Raw genomic sequence first — 14,509 nt, 5'->3', positions numbered from 1 at the left:
GATTGCAAATTTTTATGTATTTACAGAAAATCTAAGCTCGTTATAATTCCTAATGGATAGAGTTAATTTCTATTCATAAATTATTCCATTTTTCTTTTTTTTAGTTCGCAAAAATATGACATTGTGCAAATGTCCACAGTATAGTAATTGGGAAAAGTAATTTGACATCTGGCTGTGTCCATTCTAGATCAATTTGATTATATTTATGGATTCTAATTCGAACATGTAACGTATAACAAAACATATAATACTATACATAGTACACAATAAACATAACATTAATTGGAATTATTATATAAAAATTAGAAGGTACCAACTTTATAATTTTTGAAATACTAATGGTAAATTATCGTACATTGCGATATTTAGTAATAATTCTTGGAAATGACCGCTTTTTCTAGCAAAACACATAATTGTGATATCGATAAAAATTTAATGAAAACTGGTAATCGATTCAAGCACTCAAACCATCGTCAATTCCACGCGTGTAAAATCCCACGTTGAATCCAACGTAAACTCGTCATCGCGGTTTGATTTCAATCAGTTTCGATCGTAGGATATTTCCTAGCCACTCCTCTATTCCTGTAAACGCCGATCATGCGTGCCCATTACACAGATGTTTCCAACCGTACTACAACACCTATCGTTTCTCCTATCATCCAGTAAACCTATCCTTTTATCTACCCTTTTTTTCTCCCTATCTCGCCATTACTATATCGCCACAAGGAATGTGCTAAAAATCAAACTAATGCGAGCGAATCAGCGAAAGAAAGAACAATACGTGCAATGCCAACGCGAAATATGTATATTGAAAACCAAGCCAAACCAATGCACAGTTCAATGCAAGACAAAACAAGAACGATACGTGGATTGATAGCGAATCAGGAGGTAAATATATACAGCTACAAAAGGCTACAAAGAGTATTTGAGCACGCGCATATATTACAACGATGCGTTCTTTCTCAAATTTGATATGCATCGAATCTTGTACTTGTACGAAAATTCCCACTAAAAATGATACGAGATCTATAATATGCATAAATCTGTAATATAGAAATCTGTAATAAATACGATAACATTCGAATATTTTTTGCAGCGTACTAAAAAGCAATCGACGAAAGAAACGGAGCACGATACGTCGAATAAACCGAGAGCCAAATATATTCAAAATCAAAGCAGAGCTGCTGAATCTACGACAGAAAGAGCGCGATACGTCGATCGACGATGAACGAAGACTGAACTGTACCGAAAATCAGGCGAATCTGATGCACAACTGAAATGCACGACAGAAGGAGCGCGATACGTCGATTGACAGTGAACCAAGAGGCAAAGCACACTCGCGTAGCATTGTACGCTGCCGCTGGCGTTGATGGTGGTAGTCACGAGTCGCGTGGTGGGAGGCCTCAATAAAAGTCAGTGGCAGACTGATTGTAATTCAGAGTGGCGGTAGACTTCGGTACCAGTTCCCCGTACGGCCGCGTCCTTTCTCCGTGCCTCTTTTTCTCTTTTCGTTCTTCTTCTTTCTTGCGTGCGGTCCTTGGTGATTTTTCAAAAAGATTTTCTCCTCTTCCTCGATATCAATCTCGTCACCGATACGCGTACAAGAAGAAGTACAGCTCGAACGAAAACTTGGAGTCGATCGTCGATGATCATAGGTCCCAGATCAACGCGACAGACGCGAGAAACCGAGGAGACGTTGCTCGACCACGTTCGACGAGGTGCGTGCCTCTACGAAAACTCGCGAGACTTCGTAAAGATTATCCGGCGAGCTACCTGCTTGGGAAACACACGAGATCGATAGTGTCGTGGCAACGACGTTTTAGACTGACCCTGCTGGCGAGTTGTTCCAACCTGGAATAACTCGATCCTGCACGTTTTCCCGCCAGGACAACCCATTTTCGATAAGATTCATGCTCGACACGGGCAACCGAGTGGCAATCGAGCGAAGCTGGAATTGTTTTTGGGAAGAAGAACGATAGTTCGAAGAGGAAGATCGGAGATTTTGAAGGATCGAAAAGACACGTGGATCATTGGTCGCGTCATCTTGCGATCAGCTGAGGCATAAACGACCAACGAACGCGTGCGTGTAGTCAGTGACACCGGGGTGAAGGGACATTTATCTTGGACTTTGTGACATTCACGGTGATCGCCTGGCGCCTGGAGAGATTTTGACAGAGGAATTTTCAAAGTTTTCAAGTTACTGGACGAAGCAGCAGAATGGCCAGGTGGAATCGTATGTTCGCATGGGAAAGGTGTGTCGCAAGTGTCCTTTTGGCAACTCTATTCGCCGTTTCGCACGTTAAATCCGAGGAACAGAAGTCGACTGTATCGCAGACTGCAGCTATGGTAAGCGTTCGAGCAAAATCTTTTTGAATTTCGATCATTGGAAAATACCTTGTAGAGAAACCTGACAAATGTATTTTGTCGATCGCAATGTCAATTTCATTTTGTAGTCGCAATATCCGTTTATTCCTATGCTAAGTAGGCTAATTACGATTCCGATAACACCGACTCTTTCGAAAAGATACTGTCAAGTACGACAGAAGTCAGAAAGAATGATAGACATATTTGAGTATCAATAATTAGTGAAGCACACCTGGTATTCTGTCAGAAGGCTAGTAGTCGATCAAAAAACGTTGTTCCATCAAGATATACCTATGAATCTTAAAAAACATTAGCAACCATCCGAGAAAATGTTAATCACCGGAAACGTAGTATTATTCGATAAAAAAGTAGCACAGTGGAATAGTAGGATTTTCATTTCTCATTCGAATCGATCAATTTTCAAAATAGTCAATTTTATTTCTAGAAATTCTGTAATAATTGGACAGAAATCTGTCAGTGTAGAGTGTCGTAAATAACGTAGCGTTATAATAATTTACACCAAAATCTAGCATTTACGCGAGTATCGTGAAAAGCTCCAACGAATTGAATGGAAACGGACAACAATGGACATCGATGAGTAAAATTACGTTGTGCAATCATTCGCTTCTCGTGTGGTGTGCACCGTGCGGTCGGAAGTATTTTCATGGTTCTTCCTGGAAAATGAAACGTTTCGAACGAACGCAACAAGTTCCAACGGTCGGAGACTTTACAGAGGGAAATACCTGCATAGAAACGGTTAATCGTACGGGAAAATTGATTCGCGCGAATCTGTCGCACGCATGCTACATGTGTGTGTCATACGTGAATGAGTAATGGTCGCGTACACGGTTTCTTTTGACAACGCGAATAACATTCCAGAGGAAACGTTTATCTCTATGACACTGATATACGGATTACGATGAACACCAGGCATATCGCGAGTATGACACCAGCTCGATCTATAAAACGATCTTTCCTACATTTTACTAGTAATTAGAATCGAAGGACAGTACTTTGTTGCTGATTTGCTATCTTTCTTACGACGTTTCTTTCCATTAGATGGATTGTACATTATCGTTATTATTAGTGTTTAACTTCGTTTTGAAAATTATTTATCTAACGATATTAATATCGAATTTTATTTCGTTTGTATCGTCGGTATTAACTTCATATTAGTTGTTGGTAAAAATTAACGTTTGAATATTATAAGATAATGTTAAATTTTATTCCAACTTCATATTATTCGTGTTATTAGTATTGACTTTCGTTTTATTGTATCATGCTAATACCGTTCATATTAATTTTATCTTATTCGTGTCACTAGTAACAAATCTCGCTTAAACCTTTCTTATTATCGTCAAATACTGCATCAACTTTGCGTTATTGCTGTTACTGTTATTATTCGTTTCGATTTTACTTCATCGTATTATATTACCTTATCGACGTTATTAGTAAAAGAAAAACTTCTCTTAAATATTTATTATTAGGAACAAACTCTATTCCAATATTACTTGCGATATTACTGTCGACCTTTACCATCCTTTATCTGTCACCGATATCATCGGTACGAATATCTTCTCCAAAAATTATCAACAATTATTCTCTTATTTTTAATAATGCTCGCTTAAACTCTTGCACAAAGGTTCGTTCTATTGAGATCGAATCCCGGCGATAACAATTACCAATCGCGCGAATTTATTGACGATAACTGCGAAGATAGAACTTCATCAGATAGAGGACAATGGTAGTATAAAACGATAGGAATGTCGCATAAGTAATTTCGTCTATTCCTGGTATTCTGAAAGGTATGCAGCGTATAAAGCAGGAAAAAAAAAATTCAGACCGGTTTGCGAACATAATGACATAAGGTCGGACAGTGTGACGTCACTTAGCTACCTTCGCTGACAAAGTTCAGCTACGCGCGATGACTCGCTCCTGACCTTCGATTCATTGAACAGCATCGGCTACAAGCTTACGGTAGTATTATACGCGTTTCAATGGGAAATTTCACAATTCCTAACAATGCCAATCGTCCAGTTTCCTAACGAACGTTTCTTCCTATTTAACTTCGCGTTTCGGGCCATAATTGAACCGAATAACAGAGATCGCCTCGGATAAGTCTGATAATAGCACCTTGGTCGAACGACGGTCATTGAAATCGCGGCTGTAAAGAGGTAATTTTGCGCGAGCCTCTTAAGCAATCTCGGTACGCGATAACGACGTAATTATCTGTCCCGGTAAATACAAACGATGGGCCGCTTTATCTTCAAGGTTCGCGACACGTGAGCAGACCGATCTCACACCCTTGATTGCGATTACGTTCCATCGACTCTTTGTTCGGCGTTAATCGACGCGTGTATCCGTAAACCAGAAGGGGATTTCGTTTTGACAAGTGTCTCGATACCTGTTTGCAAATAAAACTATTTGTTCTGTTTCACAATGTTAGTATAACGTTATTGAATGTCGGTACAGTTAAATTCTGTCCTCTATTTTTATTGTCATACGTTGGTAAAGAAACATTTCTACGTGAGGTATATAGGTGAAAAATTAAATAAATATCAAATAGGTGTTACTGCTTATTAACTGCAATCGCGTGTAAATAAATTTTATGTTCTTTACGATCGATAGAAAAGAACGCTATCGCGTGACTTTATTATGTACATCGGTTTTACGATTGTTGATTCGATTCCGTCAAAAAACGAATAGGAGTAAAGCTTTGTAGATGTCTCGATCGAAACGATAATGTCAAATACCAAGTTCTGCTTGCACTCGAGTAACAGCGTCGCGAGTGAAAACTAGGCTAAACGGTTGTTGCAAGTAGTAAGAATCAGGAACGTAGGCAGTAGAATCGTACTTACTTCGATCAGACATATCGCAGCGTACTTATACTTATTCCTTAGCTTCTCTTATGTCCTTATTCAGATATATTTACGCGATTGCAGAAAATTTATCGAGGGGATTTTTTTTTGTCTAAATTAATTCCTAAAGGAAGATCATTTCAATGAATCTTTCCAATTGAACTATCGGAATTATTTGGCATATTTTTTAATAGTTCGAAAGATATTCAACATTTATCCCTCTTTTCTAAGTTCTTTTCTATTTTAGTATTTAACGTACTTTCAAAGAAGGAGGACAGTGGATATTTTCAAGTACATTTGGTATTATTTGATCGTTTTTCAATTTATCAAAGAAATATCAAACGCTTATTCATTTTCCATAATTTCATGTGCACGCTTCATGTAGGTTTAAAGGACACAGCTGATTTTAATTATTCATAGTATTCAATCGTTCAATACGATATAAGAATCATAAAATCGTCTCGATTAAAAGAACAAGTTTCCTGCCGCGTGTTCAAGCCGTACCGACACGATAAACATGATCGATTGTCCAGGAAGAAATGCTATTGCCCTACGCTAATTTATTCGATAATTATTATAGCTGTCTAGTAGAACGATGTAGTCGTGATACATCACTCGACACATGGGATATAATACTTTGCACTACGATCTTGCCTATAATTGACACGAATTTATGTTCCTGGCAATGAGCCAAGTCAAACAAGCACCAGCATGACAAAGCACCGTTTCACTCTAAACGCCCATGTGTTGTAGCAGAGAATTTTAGAGACGAGGTACGCCCTTACACGCGTTTCAAACGCGGCATCGTAATCCGTAATGACTTAATTATCGAGAGGAAAAATAGTCGTTCATCATTCTCCATGATGAAGCAAATGGTGGTCATTAATTTCCTTTTCTGAAGAATTATGAGGCTGGGTGAATGAGGCCGTAATAGGATTTGTGTAACAATTATGAAATTATTATCACGAATTACGAGATGGTAAAAGGTGGAATAATTTAAATACTCTGCTAATGAGTTTCTTTAAGTATTTCTTAAGTAATATTAATATTTCACTGGAAATTTCACGTATTCACGTACCCTAAATTTTATATTATTTCGTTTAATTGATAATATTTCATTTTATACGGGCGTCATTTTCGTAATATTTAATCAAGTTAATATCTCATGCAATTTTTCTCTGTACAAATCAATAATATTGTTAGGCATAAAAGATTAACGCAATACACAAACCGCGATCATTGGTAAATCCTGGAGCAAACAAAGTCGCCCTGTACCAAGATAATGATCTACGTATGACTTGGCAAGATTCCCGTGCCAAGTCAGCAATTGAAAAAGACAAAGGCGCAATTCGATTCCGGTCATCCAATATTAGATACAACAAAACATTTTAACTACGCGAAAGATCTCTGCATCAAAAACTAGTGATATTTGTGATTAATGGCATATACGACTTTGTTTCAAGCGACTTTATGCGAGTTTATGAATTCATACACGCGATGCAAAATATACATTAATTATGCGAAACATCTTAAAAAAAATACGTTTCAAGCGTATAAAGTAAGAATCTCTAGATCTTTAGATATACTACGTGAAAAGAGGGGTCGTACAAAATCGCCTTAGATTCCTCATACTTTCGATTGAAGAAAAATCGTTCGTGATTTAACGCGTATAAAAATTCAACTAATTAATTTTATATTATTTATTACTTTGCTTGAGATGAAAAGATATTGTAACGAATGAGATTCTAGAACCAGTTAGTTACGCTATTATAGCACATATTCAAGCATAGTTCAATTATCTTCCTGAAAACGCAACAATCCTTCCGAAGGAACATAAACCGTGTGAAACAAGGGTCTTTGTCTTTTCTTTTTTCTTCCGAAAGGGATGATGGTCAAGGGAAAAAAACTTGGTTTGGTACTTGGCAAGGTGCCAAGTGATCGGTTCTCTCTCGGGTCTCTTTCTCTCGCTGACGGATCATACTAGGAAATGGTAAATAATGTATGTGCCTCGACACGGAAATACACGCGACTTAGGATAGCGAATCGTTGGCCTTCGTTGTGGCCGATCCGCAGTCGAGGCACGATCAGTCCGTCATCAGAATATTAATCATCGTCGTATAGATATTCTCATCGTCGCTCGATCCAGCGATCGTTCGCTCTTTTACGTATCTTTACCGTCTGGTGCATATGGCATCCAACTCTCTCTTTTCATCTGTCTTTCGAATGAGACGCGTGTTCTTCCTCAGGATGAGATTTAATCGAGTCGATTAGCTCAATTAGCGACGCCTTTAAAAATATTCGTGAATGGAAATTTAGATGAACGGTTTGACTACTCGTCTAGTCACAGGCGGCTGTACAGTCGTCCTTTCGTTAAACTCCTTCGCTTTACGATACGTGATCAAAGATCAAATTGCGCGAAAGTGGAAAGGAGTTCCGATCGGAGCAAATGAAATCGATTTAAATTTATTTTATACTTTGGCGAGGGAAGAACTCGACGCGAAGCTGATTCTCACGATGGAAGACGATAATTTTGTGAAAACGGAACGTATGGGACTCGGAGAAGATTTTATATTGGGGAAAATTGATTAAGTAGATCTATTCTCAGGGAGATCTTCAAAATTCTGCGATATTTCTAACGTGGATGTAAATCGATTATAAAAATGCTCCTCCAACTTTAGAAGTTAAGCGCTTTTGTTTGAATGCACTCCGATAGGAAGAGGAAAGAGCTTAATTCAAAATTTGCCTCCTGAATCCTAATCATATTCTTCTAATACATCCACGCATATCAATTAACGTCTCATCAGGATTCTACTTCCATTGGTAAAATTGAACAGTCCAGAGATAGATTGTTCAGAAAGTCGAAGGAAGATGTATCTCCATGAGTAATCAAAGTGATACCGTTTTATCGCGTCGATAAAAAGAAATAGAAATGTATATTGCAATTACGAATTCATCGCTCGTCCGATCTTGAATACCGTTTAACGCACGAGGTGATACCGTGAGTAAAACAAAGGATGATTTATGAGATGATTTGAATAATAGAAGTAGCATTACAAATTGAAAATAGATTATTTCTTCATCGTGAATACGATCGTCGCATTAGATTCTTTAAATTCAACGAAGCCCCAAGGTCTTCTGTAAAAGGTTTTAATGATAGCAAGATTCACCGAAATAATTGAAACGATTTATACGAAACTATTTGTTTCGTTCGAAGGAAGGAAATTCGAGAGCGAAACTTTATTTCTCGCAAGAAGAAACAATTTGTCTGTGGACGAGATAATTGAGTGATTGCGGATTTTGCCATTAGGTGGTATTGACAAAATCCAAGGCAATCACTTAGTTGCCAACCCAATACAAGGAAATATGAATCGATGAAAATCGACATTGACGTTAACAAAATTAATCGATTGGAGTTGTTGAATGTCAAGAAACGCATCGACTGACTAAATCGGCGACGCGAGGCTGACTGTCGCTGGTTCGAAAGTGCCTTCCGTGTCTTATCAAGCTTTGCGGAAGATGATTGCCGATGCAATGCAAAGATAGCACCGCTCCTGACAACGGTTTATTACAATTACTAATCGCGCTTGATCATTACCCGACGTGCCTCGAACGACTAATTAGATACAGAACTGTAATCGCATCGTTGCGCAAAACTGTCTCACAGAGAAATGTCCAATGCGGCTATTGCACCGAACAACGTGAGCAAACACGAGCAAACGTGAATTCGACGGAGATGCGTTAAGACTTAAGATATTTCGTTTATGCGGAGAAGGAAAAGAACATAGTTAGAAACGCATACAGTGGCTACAAAAGGTATCGACACGCCATTGTATTTATTATAGCGTTTCAATATTATTTGATATTTTTATTGTAAATTATATCTTTTAAACTTCCTAGTACTTGCGTACGATTGCAAAAGTTTGAAGCTTATTCGAACGAAATATATATGGAATCTGACAAAAAAAGCTCTTCATTGGAAAATAAGTGTCGAAGTATTTGATAAATCAGCCAACTATAAAAGAAAAATGTTATCAATTGCGTGCTTTATTGACTCTTGACTGACGGCATTCCTCAACTTGCCACCAATTTCTCTAGTTATCTTATTTACAGCCACTGTACACACTCTGTACGCGCTTAAAAATATGCGCACCTATGCTCGTGCTCCGTACAACTCTAAACTACGAATCCACGTGACAAAGCCGAGTATCCGATTTCTGAATGGAGCTACCTCAGCGATTTTCACACAGATGCGTGTAACCTTTCGCAACGTGACACGTGAGACGTGTGTTACGCAATTGACCACCATAGCGAACTTGAAAAATACATACAGCATCGATTACTCTAATTATAGATCTCACAAGACTTAATTACTTACATCATCTTTCCTCCAAGCCTCTCTTATATGCATAGATCATAAACGTAGAATAAATTAACTTCTCTTTACAAGATCACGCTATTTACATAAAAAAATCATCTAGCTACTCTAAATGTAACTATAACTTCCGCAAAAGCAAAACATTCCCATTTAATCGCAACACGGAACAAAGAACGCATCTGATCGATGCAAAAGCATTCTCCATTAGAGGAAGGACTTTGCTTTGACAAACGTTTGATTATCCCTTGTTCCTTATGTTGATCCGATTTCACCTGATACATCTTCGATGATTTCACCTGATATATCATCGATGATGTCACCGACTCATCCTCGATAACCCACATTTACATCTCTTGACATTGGTGTACGTCGATACGCGTGCAATTCACGAAACAAGAAGAAAATAAAGGTTCGATACGCGTTTGGATCGGTTTCCTTTGTGATACGAGCAACCGACACTTCCGGAGTGGTTGAATCAGCGATTTTTTGTAAACCGACACCGGTGACTCACGTTGCTTTATCGGATCTCTATCTTTTTCCTTTTTTTTTATTTCTTCTCACTGGACGAAGAACACCGATTGCTACACGGCATTCGTATCGTAACGCGGTTCATAGGTCAGCAACCTCCACGCTTTTCAAATACAAACAATATTGACCGAGAAAAGAGGAAGAAATGTCGCGGTATCTGCGCGTTCAATTGCAACCGCAGAGTTATGCATGCAATGTCTGAAGAAAGCGCTCGAACGCTTATCACAAAACACGTTTATTGTGTGTGAAGAAATTCACGTAAGAAGCATTTCGAAATCTTACATTATCATCGTAACGAGACACGACTGTCCCGATTGCGTTCCATTGCTTGTTTCTTGGCTCTCGATCGACGATAAAATTGAAAAATTACTGGAAACGGATATTTCAAGTTGAAACGTTCCGAACGATCACGACTTACTACGATACTATGGAATACAGAGTTTTCTATCACGTCGTTTAGAAACGGAGAACAAATTAACGATCCTAAATGAAACCTCATCGTTGGAATGGGTTAAGCTAACAATCAAACGCGATTATCTTTCTCGCAAATACTTGCAAACTAGATTCCTTGGAAATCTAAATTCTACAAAATATAGATCTACTAATGTCGACATCTTTTGGATCTCAGTATCGTCTAATTTAAGAAATTACACTCGCCTAATTGCCAGTCGCGTCATAATTTTTCAAGAACACACGAAAATGTAATATTCGCGTTAAAATTCCGAGTATCGTATCTCGCAAGATAGTAACGGTTAACAGTAGTCATACTTTGCGGAACGGGACGAACCGAAAACTTCCACTACCGTTCAGAATAACTAATTTCGGCGAAGCGCGCGTTTTTATCGCGCCAACGATTCTGAATTCTAATAAGAAAACGCGCAAAATGACCTCGTAAAATCACACGGTGGCCGTTGTTCGATTCTTAACAATCTTCCATGCGATACATTTCAATTGTGTACGGCGGCGAATTAAGAAAAACGAACGTCAGGTTGCCTCGAGGTTATTCCTAAATCTGTTATCTCGAAACTATTCCACGAACAGGTGCACGCAAGATTTTAAATTGACCTCTTACCTGACTCGCCACCTGGCTGGGTCGAGTAAGGTCAGTTAGGGTCAAACACCTGTGCACTGTGCATGTTCGATGATTTCAGCGATTTTTATCGAAAAAGAAAGAAAGTACAAAAATTTGTGAGAAGGCAATGTCGAAAAAGGACTCGATGTCCTTTCGATTCCAATCTCTTTGATACAAACACACCAAGCCACATCTTCGCTGTTATGATTTTGTTTGCCACGCCTTGTCGAACTCAATATTGGCGAAGATTCTTGTACGTACGAAGTATCGCTTAAATTTAAGTTTCAGTTAACTTCGGAGTATCCTAACTCTACATAAATTATTCAACTAGTAACAGCAACCTATATAGTAATATAACCTGCGCTAACTGAATCCAAATTATTATAAATTACCTGACGATTTCAGTCGAGAGTTGAGCTAAATCATTCGTACTAACAGTTGTGTTAAAAAAAAATATGACGAACAAGTAAAATGAAATGAATAAAGATATATATCGTATAAAAATACATTTACGCGCTGCAGTACAATGCGATCGTTCGAATCAGTCTTTTTCTCACATTGGTAACGTGACGATGTTTACAATAACGCGACATACCATCTGACGATGATACGTCATAATTCGATGGAAAATCTTAGTTTCGTATCGCTGATAAAAGAATGCTCTTTAAATAAAATCCGAGCGTAGATCAACGAATCCTTAAACGGTTGATTGTATCGGAAGATTAAACTTTATGACTGATAAAGTTGCAGTTTTATAAAGAAATTCGGAAGCCAATCTTTCGTTAAGCTCGACCCACTTCTACTCTTCTTCTACCTTCATCTCGAACAATACTAGCCGATCCTAATGAGAATCGAGTATACTGAATTAAGGTAGACGTCTGAAACACGAATCGTACGAATCACTGGGCGGAATTACATGGCGTAAAAGATCCATCGATTGTTGATGTCGCGATAAAGGAAAAAAACGTTAGTACAAAGGCAATCGCGAGAGTACTAACACGAAAATATATTGCTCTGTAGTATAAAGATCCACGTTTGGACGATCGAAGATCGGTTTTGTATTCAAGGAACGGCCAGCAGAAGATGCAAAGGCGTTGAATACTGATGCCGTTTGCGTTGACAAAGACCTCTTCAAGGTCGGGGTCGCTATTCGATACCTCTTGTGCACTTCTTCGTCTTTTCTCGAGTAACAGATCCTTCGTGAGCCTTCGCTGCACCGTTAAACGCGACGTTGTTCTCGGAAAAGGACTCGAAAAAGACAGAGAAAGAGGGAATTTCGTATGTCACGACAGATATGTGGAATTCAACGAATCGTTGAATGTTTTTGGCTAAATACGGTTGCCCGACCAACTACTCTGTATATTTTATGTAAAATTATGTGTAGCTATAAAGAAGAAAATAACTCGAGATCTATTTTTGTTTCTGTTGTTGTCAGATTTACGAATTTATTTTCCATTTACATATTATTGCACTCTACGGTGATGATTTCGTAGCTCGGAAACGAAGCAGATCGCTCGGTAGGAAATCATTTAAGAACTTTGTTCACACTTCTTTTCGGGAATCGACAACAAACGTTGAAGTATGGTATATTCTACGTAGAAATACGTAGAAGCTGAAGATCTATTTTGATAGTATATTTAGATAGATATATTTGATAGTTTGAAGATACAGCGAATCGTTGATACAGTTTTGCTCAAAAATTGACGGAAAAATAGATAAAAAGCAATTCGATTATTTCGTGATCGATAACAGAGCGACATAGTTTTGCAGGTGTTGCGTACACCTTCGAATGTTTCGATTTTCATACTATCGATCGCGCGCCGACTGAAAATCAGGGTAAGTCCAATATCTGTTCTTTCCCGTGTACAGGCGTTAATCAGCAACAATGTCATTAACCGAGCCATTCGTCTAAGGGAAATGAAAAAGTAACGAGCACGTCGATAAATCAATCTAATAATGAACACGCACTATAAATAATACGTATCAATCTTTATAAGTCACATAACTGGGAATATTTCAAGCGATATAAAGAACGATATATATAGAGGGAGAGAGAAAGAGAAACTGTATATTTCGTTATAAAGTTAGAGAAATAATCGAAGCTCATGTACGTTGAACTTTTTAGCGACGAAATCACATTGTACACGATAGAATATTGCTACGACAAGTTCAAACAAACCGATGTCCTAGTTACCTTCAGTTACGTATCTTGCTCTTAACGCGATATACGATCACTACTTTTACATTATTTGTTCTTACTAAACAAGGATAAAGTTCGACGAAACTAATTTTCTTCTTGCAAATCGAAAGAATGTTTCTTTAAAGAAAAAAAAAGAAAGACGATTCCAGATCATTCTCAGAATCATTTTACTCTACTTTTCTGTCTTTTGCCCTACTTTACCCTATCCAAGAGAAAGAAATTGAATCGTTAGATCATAGGCATCGGTACGTCTTTTATACCAACAGGTACTAAAAACACGTGTTCCTTTTCAACATAAAGTACATCCTTTTAATCGCAAGATAATAAACCTTCTCCACATAATCTTTATATAATGCATTTACGTAACAACTTAACGAGAAGATTCAGAAAATCGAAAAAAAACATTCAAATGCGTTCAAAAAATACGTAAAGATACGTAAAAGGAAGATTTCTTTTTTTTTTGCATTTAAAGCGTAGAACGCTCGTAAAGATTATAATACGTCCACGAAGCATCTAATAAATCTCAACAAATTGCACGTAACTGTGGTACGAGATTTTGAAAAATCATGCATCCGGCGCTCTTTAAGATCGTGAATCATATTCTGTATGAAACGCTACACATAATCGTCACGGGACAAATATGTATACAACACCTGCAAAATCACGAAAAGCGTCTCCATCGTTCGCTCTGGCCGACTCTTTCTCGCTCTTTTTCATCGTGGCACGCATTACGTTACTTTTCACTGGAAACACACACACACACACACACACACCTTACGAAACTTGTTATCAGCGATAAGAAGCGACGATAGGGTGCCGCGTGTAGACAAACGTAACTATCAAGAGGCATTTCACTGCCTCGTGGCCTCGATTCTGCAAAAGATCGCGCTAGAAACGAAATTACGTCGGCAATTGAGCGTGCATTTCTGTCGTCGTAAATCACCGAATCATCTGCTAGTGTAACGTCGAAGTGAAACTTTCGTTAAAATAGAATTTTTACCAATATCCTTAACCACCCCCAAAACTTTTTTCAAATATATAGCTTCTTGGTAATTTTCATTCTTCGTAATTTTAAGCTTATAGCGTAATAATATAGAAAAGCACACCGATTA

The 14,509-nt window shown here is 38.1% G+C and overlaps 1 protein-coding gene across 4 annotated transcripts in view; it reads left to right on the top strand.

The window, feature by feature from the left end:
• Nucleotides 1-1,427: 1,427 nt before the first annotated feature.
• The window catches only part of LOC117158980 (Matrix metalloproteinase 1), a 40,098-nt gene continuing 27,016 nt past the window's right edge, over nt 1,428-14,509 (top strand). For all 4 annotated transcript variants that reach the window (XM_033338417.2, XM_033338415.2, XM_033338418.2 and 1 more), the window contains exon 1: nt 1,428-2,346. In XM_033338417.2, the coding sequence (XP_033194308.1) occupies nt 2,218-2,346 (129 nt within the window). In that variant the 5' untranslated portion in view covers nt 1,428-2,217. The remainder of the gene's footprint in view (nt 2,347-14,509) is intronic.

Source organism: Bombus vancouverensis, chromosome 5 (genome assembly GCF_051014615.1).
Source record: "Bombus vancouverensis nearcticus chromosome 5, iyBomVanc1_principal, whole genome shotgun sequence".
Taxonomy (NCBI): domain Eukaryota; kingdom Metazoa; phylum Arthropoda; class Insecta; order Hymenoptera; family Apidae; genus Bombus; species Bombus vancouverensis.
This window is presented reverse-complemented; position numbering and strand designations above follow the sequence as displayed.